The sequence below is a fragment of the Gigantopelta aegis genome, chromosome 8 (assembly GCF_016097555.1).
Source record: "Gigantopelta aegis isolate Gae_Host chromosome 8, Gae_host_genome, whole genome shotgun sequence".
Taxonomy (NCBI): domain Eukaryota; kingdom Metazoa; phylum Mollusca; class Gastropoda; order Neomphalida; family Peltospiridae; genus Gigantopelta; species Gigantopelta aegis.
The window spans coordinates 34,984,821-34,997,769 of NC_054706.1; the positions used below are offsets into that span (position 1 = coordinate 34,984,821).

General features: G+C 36.8%; 1 protein-coding gene across 1 annotated transcript in view; it reads left to right on the forward strand.

The window, feature by feature from the left end:
* Positions 1–1,228: 1,228 nt before the first annotated feature.
* Positions 1,229–12,949, forward strand: part of LOC121379634 (cadherin-99C-like) — a 65,747-nt gene continuing 54,026 nt past the window's right edge. Inside the window, exons 1-2 of the mRNA XM_041508280.1 lie at positions 1,229–1,337; positions 3,875–3,988. Of these exons, the coding sequence (XP_041364214.1) occupies positions 3,913–3,988 (76 nt within the window). The 5' untranslated portion in view covers positions 1,229–1,337; positions 3,875–3,912. The remainder of the gene's footprint in view (positions 1,338–3,874; positions 3,989–12,949) is intronic.

Sequence of the window (12,949 nt, forward strand, 5' to 3'; positions counted from 1 at the left end):
TGCCTTTAAGGCCTATTAACGTGTGTCATTTTTTTTAATATATGTGTAGTAGTCTATAGATAGACTAGAGATTGTAATTAAAAATAAATGAAAAACAACCCAAAATGTCGCTAGCTCACACAAGTCCCGCTCGAACCGATGGACGGATGGGAGGTATAGCAAATGTTTTGTTATTCTAAAAAACGCAAAGGGTTGCAATGACATGTACAGGTTAATAAATTACAAACCTATAACGCCAAAATCTCAAATAAAATATGAAAATGAAGGGTTTTTTGTAGAATCGCAAAAATTGAAAAAATATAATGTTTTACCATTTAAATGCCTAAAAGATTCAACACTATTGTGATTCCAGTATAGATTAATACAACGAATTGTAGCCACCACTCTTTTATACAATCAAATTCATGCAGTTTTTGCAATTTTTGCAATTTAGTACCTGAAACATTATAACATCTTTTTTATGACTGTAAACTAGAAAAATTTATTTTGGTAGAAACAGGTGTAAACCTTCACTTAAAAAAAAAAAAAAAAATATTTGGTATGATAGACAATGAAAAAAGCAGATTTGTAAACAATTAACATAAAATATATCTGCAGAATGTGAACAACAAAAAAAAAAGAAAAGAAAACAAAACAACAAAAAACCCCAAACAAGCCAGAATTTAAATATATTAGCAATTAAACAACAATTTGCAATAGAGAAATACATTCTTTTTAAAAACTGTGATTATAAAGAATTCACCGAAAATTGGACACCACGGTCGAATCTTTTAAATAGAAAAAAAGAAGAAAAATTAATATAATAGGTTGGTTTTTTCCCCCCTCCTTCATACAATACCGCCCCACCTGTACGCCCCTCGGATGGAGCAGCGACCCTAAGCACTCGACCTCGATTATGCACTCCACCCCGGGGGGCCAACGGTGGGATGGTTAACAAGCAATATAGTGACAGATGACTATAACAACATTTTTTTTGTAACACCTCCCCACTCACCCCGCCTGTACGTTCCTCGGAAGGAACAGCGGCCCTATGTACTCGACCTTCGATTATGCACTCCAACCCCGGGGATCAACGGTGTGTGTGTGTGGGAGGGGGGGGGGGCAACAGGCTATAATTAATTGACAAACGACCATGTAACCATGTAACCATATAACCATATAATTATAAATAGTTGTTATATTTTGTATATACATGTACTTATAAATGCACCAATTCTTTTCTTTTCTAGGTTAGTTCCCTAAATTGAACACGTACTACTGTAACTAACCTTCACGATTTTGTCTTCTACACCTGCACCATGTATTAGTAGATTCATGCTGTATTGCAGCAAAATAAGGTGAGTTTATTTAGGGTTCTAGACGAAGATACAGTTAAGAAAACTAGAAAACCAGATAGAAATAAAGTAAGTTTAACCTATTAGATATTAACCAGCCATGTGATTCTTATCTCAGGCGAGTATCGAAACCTTAGTTATGGGGGACTTGGGAGAGAGCGGGAAACTTCCAACTGGTCACGACACCGTACAGTTGCTTACATATACTTTTCTTAACATCACTTACCTACCATATTGCCTAATAGACAATTGTTTCTGCTACCAATAAGATATGTGAAGCACTTTTTTAAATCAAAACCTACACTATGAGGGAACACCCTTCAAATTAGATAGCTAGGCTAGTATAATTCCCCCTCTCCTTGTATTTCATTATAATCCAAGGATAGGGGGGATGGGTGGCTTTGATAAGCCGTTGGTTTACACAGAGTAGGGACTAAGGACATTAGGAACAACCTTAACACCAAACTAGGGTTTTACAAACAGACTGCACGCACAACCGCAACATTACATAGGGTGCATTGACTAATGATAACAATGCACCCGCCCACAATTAATGGCCCAGCACATACTCTAATAAGGAGTCGGACAAAAGAAAACCGGCTCCGATTGCATTGCACCTAGGGGAAGCTGGACAAAAAATATCGGCCTCCTCTAACCCAATCCCAAATACTTGCTGCTGGTGGACTATTGGGCACTTGGTAACACTGAAGAGGAGGACGCCTTCAAGACAACAGGAACAACGAAAACCCTGGGACAGCAACGCGGCGCCTTACCTACCGGTATATACACAATTGCACGAGTCTCCCCTGGGTTGTCATGCCACGACCAGAAGCAGTCAGGCCCTTTCTAAGGGCCCTACGGGCAACCTAAGGAGACACTCCAGCATCAAATAGGTCTAATTAACAAGCTACTCTCGACTCACTAAATTTAAAACCTATGTTAGCTCCTGATCTTTCTTTTTTGACTGACCGCTCAAAATTGCGCCAAACTTCCTTAATCCAAAATTGCGCACTTTTTGCTCCTTAAAAATTCCATAGCACCATTACCCCCCCCCCCCCCCGCCTGTTACCGACCACGGTCGGGCTGCTGGCGCTCCCTTGCACCTGCCAGTACAGGCGGTCCCTCCTCCTTCCCACCCCCATGTTTCCTGTTCTGCGTGCGCTACAACTGCTTGCTCTGAAAGTGCACGTAAAGCCCTATGACTTGACCTGACCTAAGACAAAATAATTCTTATATCATAAAAGGATATTTTAGAAATGGACTTTTTAGTTATGCTCATACTGCAAAGTGGGAGAATACAAACTCGTCCTTCCCTTTCCTCTCTTCTTCTTTCTTCACTTCCTTTCTTTATTCCTCCTTTTCTTCCTGATCTCCAGAATGATCTTGTTTCTCTTTTTTCTTTCTTTCTTTCTTTCTTTTATTATTTTTATTATTATTATTATTATTATTATTATTATTATTATTTTAAATTTAATTTAATTAAATTAATTAAAAAAATTTAGGGGGGGGTGGGTAGTGTTCGAATTTGATTTATCTATATATTTTCAAAGAAGTCTTTTATTTTATTTTTATATTACACAAAAACAAGTTAATTAGATTTCATAAAGTAAAAACAATTGTAAATAAACAAATTTTAAAATGTATACAGTATACTATTGTACAGTAATGATTCGAGACCCCCAACCATGACATTGCTCCAAAACAAAAGAAAGAAAAAGAGAATGACAGCATAGAGTGACACATAGTATCTTGGATGTAGAACATCAGTTGATATAGTGCTGAAAAATCAACCTCCACTGAGGGGATTTGAACAACGAATTCAGTACAAGAATCGAGCACTCTTCCAACTGTGCTAATACGGAAAGGAGCACTTTACACCAACAATGCAACAGGAATTATGTATAATCTCTACATAATTTCAGTTATTATATATAAATCCTGACAGAGGCAGACATCTGATATTTTAAGAATACATAATTTCTGACTAGAGTTTCATGTAGCGTATGTATGTATATACATGTATGTATATAATGTATGTATGTATATTTGTATGTTTGTATGTATGTGTGCATACGTACGTACGTGTACGTCTATCTATCTATCTATCTATTTATCTGTCTATCTAATATTATATATAATCAGCGATTACAATTGTTTTGTAGTAAAGTTGGGGACGAGACTTGCCAGCTACATATATAGCTGTCGATGGTGAAAACAGATGGCATTATTAAAGATTGTACCTCTGTTTGTATCTAGTATTAATAAAAGATATTATAGTACGAGGAAGGGTGTTTACGCCTTCAGTAAATAAATAAATAAATAAATAACATTTACAAAATGTCAGTGTGTACAAACTTTCAAAACATTTGTTTCTTGTAATCTGTTTGACACATTTAATTTGTCCCAATTAAATTAACGTCTTCTATTGTGTTTTGGGGTTCTTTCATCTCTCAACATATACATATGCCAACAGAACATTATATTAAACATTGTATAAAGATTTAGTTAAATCATCTTTAATTATACTATTTATTTTGCAGACTTTGATGTATACAACCATACGGGTCAACACTAAATCATGGTTTTGTCGCAGTCAACACTCTTTGTCCTGATCATTGTATCTTTTTTTGGTCTCAGCAAACAGCAAATATACAGTAAGTACCTGTAGATAAATACTGACATCTCGGTTGCAAGCATGCAACCACTGGACGTCTTTAGTAAAAAAAAATATTGTTAGTTCATACGAAACACTGTGTAATGGAATAAACTTATTTTATTTTATTTTTTAAAGTCACAATCTCTGACTACGATATTACAACATCGTTTGTCATTAATGCGAAATGCATGTCCAAGTGGTCTTCGCTAGAAGTAAAAAAAATAAGAAAATTGATTGCTCTGCCAAAAATAGTTAAAGGTGATTATGAACAATTCAGACAGGCCGCCAAAATAAAAAAAGTATTAGACTATTTACTATAAACAATTTTTTTAATAAAAATAAACAAAAGTTTTTGAAGAGAATTAATGCATGAATGAACGAACATGTGGGGAAACCATGTGAATGAATGCTTTAAGAAACATTATGAATGTTTGATTGAAAACAAAAACCTAGTACGCAACTATTCGACAATTCGACGAACTTAGAATTCAATGGTTAACTCCACACAATCAAAAAAAACAACCCCATCCCCCACTCCGCCCAAGCCATTCAAAAATGTTCGAGATGACGGATGTTGTAAAGTATCCTGGTTTCCACAAGATGACATCAATACATACTATGACCTTAGCCCTCAAATGTAACAACCTTGAAACAGAAAATGCCAGCAAGTTGAATGGTAAAACACTATGTCACATGTGACGAGCAGTGCCATCAAATCACAGAAGCTGGCTGTGTGGTTGTTCCTGAACTACAGTCAAGTCAAGATGAAGCAGACCCATTCTACAGAAGGCTTCCAGTCAGTTGTGATAGTCTGAGATGACACCAACATCTTAGTGCTCTGTCTCGCTTTCAAGACACATAGCAGTCTCTCTCTCTATGAAATGTGGAACAGCCAGAGTTTGGTTTAATGACATTGACAAAATAGCCATGGTACTAGGGAGTTCTGTTTGCCAAGCAATCTTAGGTACGCACGCATTCACAGGCTGTGACAGTGTCAGTACATTTGCTGGGCGTGGGAAAATCAATGCTCTGAAGCTCCTTATGGCAGATCATTTAATCTAGTCTTCATTCCAGCAACTGGGTGTAGAATGGAACTTGAAAGCTGGTATTTTCTATAGAATGAAAGCCTTTATATGTCGTGTATACGAAGCTAAGTCAACAACAACAACACCATCATCTGGCAACAAATTTCAATACCTGGTATTTTTGGCGAAGAAGGGGTGGATTGATCCTCACCAACTTCCACCATGCCATAATGCTTTGTGAATATATACCGTGCAAGCTAATTATCAAGAAGCTGTCTGGATGAGTTTAGAAGCCAACGCCAACGTTCAAACACCACATGGCAAAGGATGGAGAGTCGGTGCAACTGGGGAGAAAAAGTTCGCTCCCGAGTCTCTTCTTACTATGATGCCCTGTATATGTTCGAGATCTTGTGTTCTGCCTAACTGCACATGCCTAGCAAATGACTTGAAATGTTCAAAACTCTGCAGAATACGAAACTATAGTAACCAGCCTGATGTGGATGATGAAGGAGTACAGGAAACTGGCGATGAACTGGGTGATCTTATTGCATAAATGGGGCGGGACGTAGCCCAGTGGTAAAGCGCTCGCTTGATGCGCGGTCGGTTTTGGATCGATCCCCGTCAGTAGGCCCATTGGGCCATTTCTCGCTAAACAAGTGCTCCACAACTGGTGTAACAAAGGCCGTGGTATGTACTATACTGTGTGTGTGATGGTTAATATAAAAGATCCCTTGCTGCTAATCGAAAAAGAGTAGCCCATGAAGTGGCGACAGCGGGTTTTCTCTCTCAATATCTGTGTGGTCCTTAACCATATGTCTGACACCATATAACATTCAAATAAAATGTCTTGAGTGCGTCGTTAAATAAAAAAATTCCTTCCTATTGCATAAACACATTCACGAACATCATGAAGGTAGGGCAAGTCCTAGTAATTAATTAAAACAGAATGCCAAACCGTTTTCCATAATCAGAACCATATCGCTGCACATGGGAAAGTCAGAAGGTATTTTGGTGAACTCGCTATTAGCCGTCACTCATCTGTAGGGTATGCTTTTACGGGATGTTATAAATATACTTCTTGTACTGACTGTAGGATAACCATCACTGCCAGGTTAAAGGTAAAACACAAGTTGAATACATACAAATATACTCATTTAATAAATTAAAACAGAATCATCAAACTATAAGGTTAGTTGAATGCAGCATGTCACACACACATAATCACACGCACATAATCACACACACACACACACACACACACACACACACACACACACACACACACACACACACACACCCTAGTTTCAGCCCGTGAAAATGGACACTAAGCGTGATCAATCTACAAACTTGTAACACATCTGTATGAAATAAATGTTTTATTTAACGACGCACTCAACACTTTTTATTTACGGTTATATGGCGTCAGACATATGGTTAAGGACCACACAGATTTTGAAAGGAAACCCGCTGTCGTCACTTCATGGGCTACTCTTTCAGATTAGCAGCAAGGGATCTTTTATTTGCGCTTCCCACAGGCACAAACCATGGCCTTTGTTGAACCAGTGGTGGATCACTGGTCGGTGCAAGTGGTTTACACCTACCCATTGAGCCTTGCGGAACACTCACTCGGGGTTTGGAGTCGGTATCTGGATTAAAAATCCCATGCCTCGACTGGGATCCGAACCCAGTACCTACCAGCCTGTTGACCGACGGCCTAACCACAACGCCACCGAGGCCGGTCATCTGTATGAAGTTACAATAAAGTGAAACAAAAGTCTGTAACGTTGAAACGGAGAAATACCCTCTAAAAACAGATTTGAGCTTGTCTCTATAACCGTTATTTCTCAGAAATTTTAAAAACAATATACATTTCGCGATATTACACACACCAGGGATCCGAAATAAGTCCACAATCTGCAATCTACGTACAGAAAGTGTATTTTAATCTAGTATGTGAACTATTTTCCTTTTGAGTTCCGCTTAAATGAAATGAAAGCACCTTATTACCTTCAGGTGCTACTGCTTGTTTATTTTAAAAGTGACGCTCACAATTTTGATTTTCGAATGGTAAGGCATTTTGCAGATCAATTATTCAACGTAAAAATTGCAGTTTTAATAAATTTGTTCTGCCGAATGGAATGGATATGTCGTTTGGCTTTTTAGTCTATAGAAGATGCGTTGTTCAACCCTCAGCTGTATACAGTTTAATTAAAAGTCTGGAGCCATACAATTAATTATTTTAAATTTTATTCTAGATTTGCCTTCATCTAATACAGACAATCGGTCCCAAACCTCATATGCACATTTTAGCACTAGACGTATGAACATTGTATACTTTTACATCACTATTTGTCTTAGTAAACCGGCGTCGGTGGTGTAACCATCGTACTTAAGGCTGGTAGGTACTGGATTCGCCTCCCGGTACCAGCCCCCAGTTTAGGGTAGGTATATTTTGTATTTTACTGTAAATATCCCACGTTCACCATATATAAAATTGGTGTACTTTCGGCAACTGTACACGTACATGCACATTTAATTAAAGTTACTTTTTATACAGTCAGTACTACCTCCCCCCCCCCCCCCCACACACACGACTTGTTGCATTAATACCTAAATTATAAAGTGGCATGAAAACTATATTATCCATTATTATAAACATATACAGATCGTATTAATTACGAGCATATGATACGATGGACCGTCCTATAGAGCGCCACCCTGTGCTGCGCCCTGCTGTACAGCACTACCATGATAATATAGCTTTCATGCTATTATATAGTCTGAAGTAGTAACTTTCAATGTATAGTGCATTAAATTGCATTAAGTCATTGTTAACATAGATATAATTTACAAATCAGCCAAGAAACGAATACGAATATTTCAGTATGTGCAGTAGATAAGCATGTGTAATAACTTGTTCCATTAATACCTAAATTAAAATATATTATTATCAATACGACTGTAACAAATCGAACCCGTAAATATGCTATGTCCTATGGATTATACAATTCAGATATTTATTAATTTGTTTCTCTAGTTTACTAATACTTCAACTCTCAAATAAATTATTTTCCTATATCATAAACATACTTATAGCATCACGTAATTGCTTTTCAACTACTATCCTCAAATGTATGTCGCAAAATAGGTTATAAAATTTTAAGATATGCAAAAACCCGCATATAAAAGCCCTTCGCAAGAAAATAAAATTATTGGGAAACGTGTTCTCTCTTTGTAATGCTGAACAAGTTCCGCCTGAGAGATTAAGGTGGACACCTGCATAATGCACGGTACATATAATTATTAATAATTCAACTCTTCCTCAATAGCTACAAACTCGGGATATCTTTAATATTTAACACATACAATAAAACCACAAATACCCGTGGGATCGTATTGCCTATACATATTGTTAATTTCTAACAAACAGCTGAACAAAAAAAACCTTTCATAACATGAAACGAAAGGAAAAAACCCAACACCTTTCAGTACACAAAAGGAAAACAAAATATTCTGGGAAACGTTTCATAAACCTTACAATATCTACATAATCCGTCGGACACTGAGATCGCAAAATAAATTTTACCGCATACGTCACATTATTTAATCAATCAATCAATCAATTTATTTATTTATTTTTATTGATATATTTATTTCTTCATTTATTCAAGCATTCAGCCATATATCTATCTAACCATCCAAGTACCTATTGTAGTGCGTCGTCCTGTAGGAGCCCTGCTATGCAGCAATACACGGCACGAACCTTTGTCTACTATAGGCAGGGCTTCTTAATTATGGTAGCCCCACTCCCATGGCTAGTGATATTCAATGTTGGGCTAGTAAACAATTACTATTGCCATGCCCAACGGCTAGTGAATTGTTTGGGTCAGATGTTGCAGTTAGGTCTATTTTATAAATATAAATATCCTGCCCACACCCAACCCCTCAGTGTTAGTGTTTTAAGCTCTATCTCCCTCTTTAGATAACATATTTGATTATTACTAGTATTTAGTCAAATTGTATTAATTTTAAGTGAAGTAGGGCTGGTGAATGTTTAATCATGGCTAGTAAATTTTTAAAATCACTGATCCCATGGCTAGTGGATTTTATGAAAATTCTAGAATCCCTGCTATAGGTAATACTACCTTTACCTTACAGTCATGTTATAGGTTAGAAATGTTACATAATATATAAACTGAAAATATATAGGTGTATATATCACATACCTACACATACCTACATATACACATACATGTATGTATATATATATATATGTCACGGAACATGCTCTTAAATTTGTTTCGCCTGTGGCGATTTTAATTGTGTTAGAGGGCCGTGTGCAGTTTATTGCCCGTAGCCCAGATGGGCAACTTGTTACGTAATACTTCGCGCGATCTGGCATTCCAATATGCACTTAGCCAGGTGCGGAGGCCATGTGGCGAGTAGTTACGTAATACCTCTGCGAGTGCGGTTTCGACGACCGTGATTTTGGCGACGATGGCGTCAGTAAGTCTGACGATCAGAGAGAAATAATACCGACTCTAGTAGAGTCAGACTATGAGATGATACGTGAGGTACCGCCTTGTACTCCCAGGCCAATTCTGAATTTATAATAAATAGCTAGTATTTAGAGATATCTAGGAGAACGAATTAGGACGGCTCGAGGGGATCACGAACGTAGTCCGTTAGGACTTGGTAAATATCATTTCTGCTCTGTGTATAACCTTGATGTGATTGATGTGACTTTAAATATTTTAATACTGTATTATACCAATATTCTTTAGACAGTGTCTTCGGTCATCTGACGAAGTAAATCGTAGACTTTTTGTTCGAACATTATATGAGTATTTGGTAATATAAAGCTTAGCCAGTCATCCTAGTAGACCCTAGGTAAACTGTAGGTTATTGTCTTTATTGTGATAAGTATTAATTCTGTGTCACAAGGTTACTGAATGAGTAGTTAGGGTTAATTAAAAATTAACCCGTTAGGAATAGAGCTGTAATTCCTTTATTAATTAAGTTCCCCAAGAAACGTTCTAAATTATCACACGTTACTGAACGAGTAGTAAGGGTTAATTAAAAATTAACCAGTTAGGAATGGTGTTGTAATTCCTTTATTAATTAACTTCTCCTGTAAGCGTTTCTCAATTATCACACGTGTGGGTGTTGTGTAACGGTGAAGTGATTCGCATATTGTGTAACTAGACACCTAGAGATTAACTAATTAAGTGATCAGTTCTGGGTTGTTATTATTGTTGTTATTAATTAACTACTACGGCTGTACATTTGTCAGCGTAGATTAATACAGATTCCAAAGTGTATTGTGTTTTTGTTGTGTTTTCTAGAGAACTAACGTGCTATAATAATATATACTTTATATAAGATCGTATCTCTGATCATACCTAGAGACGAGCCATACTAGGGTTAACAGCCTGTTACAGAGAGATCTAATAGATATACAAGTAGGCGAGACATTTTGATAATCGTGTTTTATTCGGTTACGGGAATTATAGAATCCCCGTGACAATATATATATATATATATATATATATATATATATATATATATATATATATACGTACGCACACACACACATATGTGAAATCTTGGACGTCCTCATTTACAACATATATGTCAGAGTTGGGGATAAGATTAATTTATCTGTGCATATGAATAGGATTTTCTAATCTGATTAAATCAAAAAGGTTTAATTTCACCTTTGGATATACTGATGATCTTATATCATTCAATAATAACAAGATCATAGATTACCTTTCACTGATTTACCACCAGAGTTAGAAATAAAGGAAACGGGAGTAAGTATAAAAGCTTTTTCATACCTTCATCTTTACATAGAGATTCACAACGATGTTGGCCTTCACACAAAGCTATATGATAAAAGGGATGACTTCAGCTTTCCAATAGTCAATTTTCCCTTCATGTCCGGCAATATTCCTTCTGCTCCAGCTTTTAGTGTCTATATTTCACAACTTCTGCGATACCTGAAGCATGCTCATCATATGCCGATTTTAGACACTCAGAGGTCATTTCATGCTATGACGCACCACTGACTAAAATTATGTCTGATGCAATACCCTATTGTGACCTTGTACATGCCAGTTCATCCTTTTGGTGAAAATCCTGTACATTTCAACTATGTACTTGATGAATGCATGCTGTACTCATGGCGGGTGCCATTGGTTGGGCAAGATGTGTGGGGCAAGTTTTCACAGAGATTCAGAGTCCATACAATCACAGCTGTACACATTCCATTTTGAACTCTTTCCTGTGCAAGTTTGGATATTCTGAGTTAGTCTTGGAGTGGCAGTTCCCCTATAGGCGATGCAAGAGGAATGAACATCATGTTACGGATCTGCCAGGGTCTGGCCGTCCTGTCAGGGATGAGCATCTAACAGTGGATCATGGAAGCAATCTGATTATGCGATCATATGACAATATTTGAAATACGTATTATTTTTTTCTGTAACTGTATGCACTGTTATTTAATTTACTGTACATTCAATCTGATGTTTAGAAGGCTAAGATGAAAAATCATAGTTTTATTTGAAATGATGTAGATTTCTAGTTCAGAGTCATCAGTGTGTAGTTTCAAAACATATACAAATACAAACATAGTATCTAGAATAATACATATCATACTGTAAAGTCCTTAGATACATGCATATTCCATGTTCAAACACTGAGAATCTGTCTGTCAATTTCCTCCGACTATGTCTTCTGAGCTATTCACATCATTCATAACCTCTCTCATCTTCCTCTATGGGTGCAGTCTCTATATACTTACCTGTACCCACCTGCCATCCTTGTCGTCTGCCACTACAAAGCTGGTCTGACCTATGGCACTAATGACTGCCAGTAGTAGAGGAGTATAATAGGTGGTTACTAGTGTGTCTTAACAATGCCAGAAGTAACTACTAAACACTCTCCGAAGTGGTCAGACTAAGCCCATAGCTAAAGCTGATGGGAAATGACAAGTAAGTGACGCGGATAGCTACAAGAGACAAACACCTATTGTGGTGGAAGAGACAAGGACTTGGATGTGGCGGTGAACAGCGAAAGAAGTTGAAAGATATGAGTTGGCAGAACGGGAGGGAATGAGATGGAATTTAAAGAAGAGAAAGGAAAGGGGCAGATGAATTAAAAAAAAAAGAGAGAAAAACAAAAAAGGAGAGAAAACTAATTTGACAGTACATAAATATTTGATTCGGTTGATTTGAAATTGCTAACCAGGTTATGATTGTGAAATACCGTTTTTGTGATTAATGTACTACCATCCTGATTATTGTGTATGCACTATCACAATCAGTTGTTTTTTGTATGCACATGTAGAATTATAATTATATGTATGTTGGATGTATCTTACTTGCTCACAACCAAAAGCAATAATTACTTATGGACCACATTAACATTTTACAGTAAATGGCAGTACATCTGATTTAGAGAATAACTAACGAGCTACGAGGAATTACGGATTATCTGTCCCGAGTGCATTAATGTTGTAAACCCGAGCCTCTGGCGAGGGTTTTACAGCATTAATTCACGAGGGACAGATAATCCGTAATTCCTCGTAGTGAGTTGGTTATTCTCTTTATTATCCATTGTCAATCTTTAACGATTTTAAAAGTATATTTACGTTGTCGCTGCTGTAACAACTAACAAGCTCTACAACCATAACAATATATTCATACGCGCCGTTACCGGTGCACACCCAACAGTATCCACCAAAGAATAGTTCCAAAAAAACCCAGTCAAAATAATAAAATAAAAACATTTTTAAACATTTGTACATATATTTTGATTTTTAATTCCATAAATGTTCGTATCGTAGAAAAATATTTGAAGTTCGTAGTAATAGTTTGACCGATGAATGGAATCATGAATGAACAAAAAGTGGTCCCGGCAGTATGTAATTG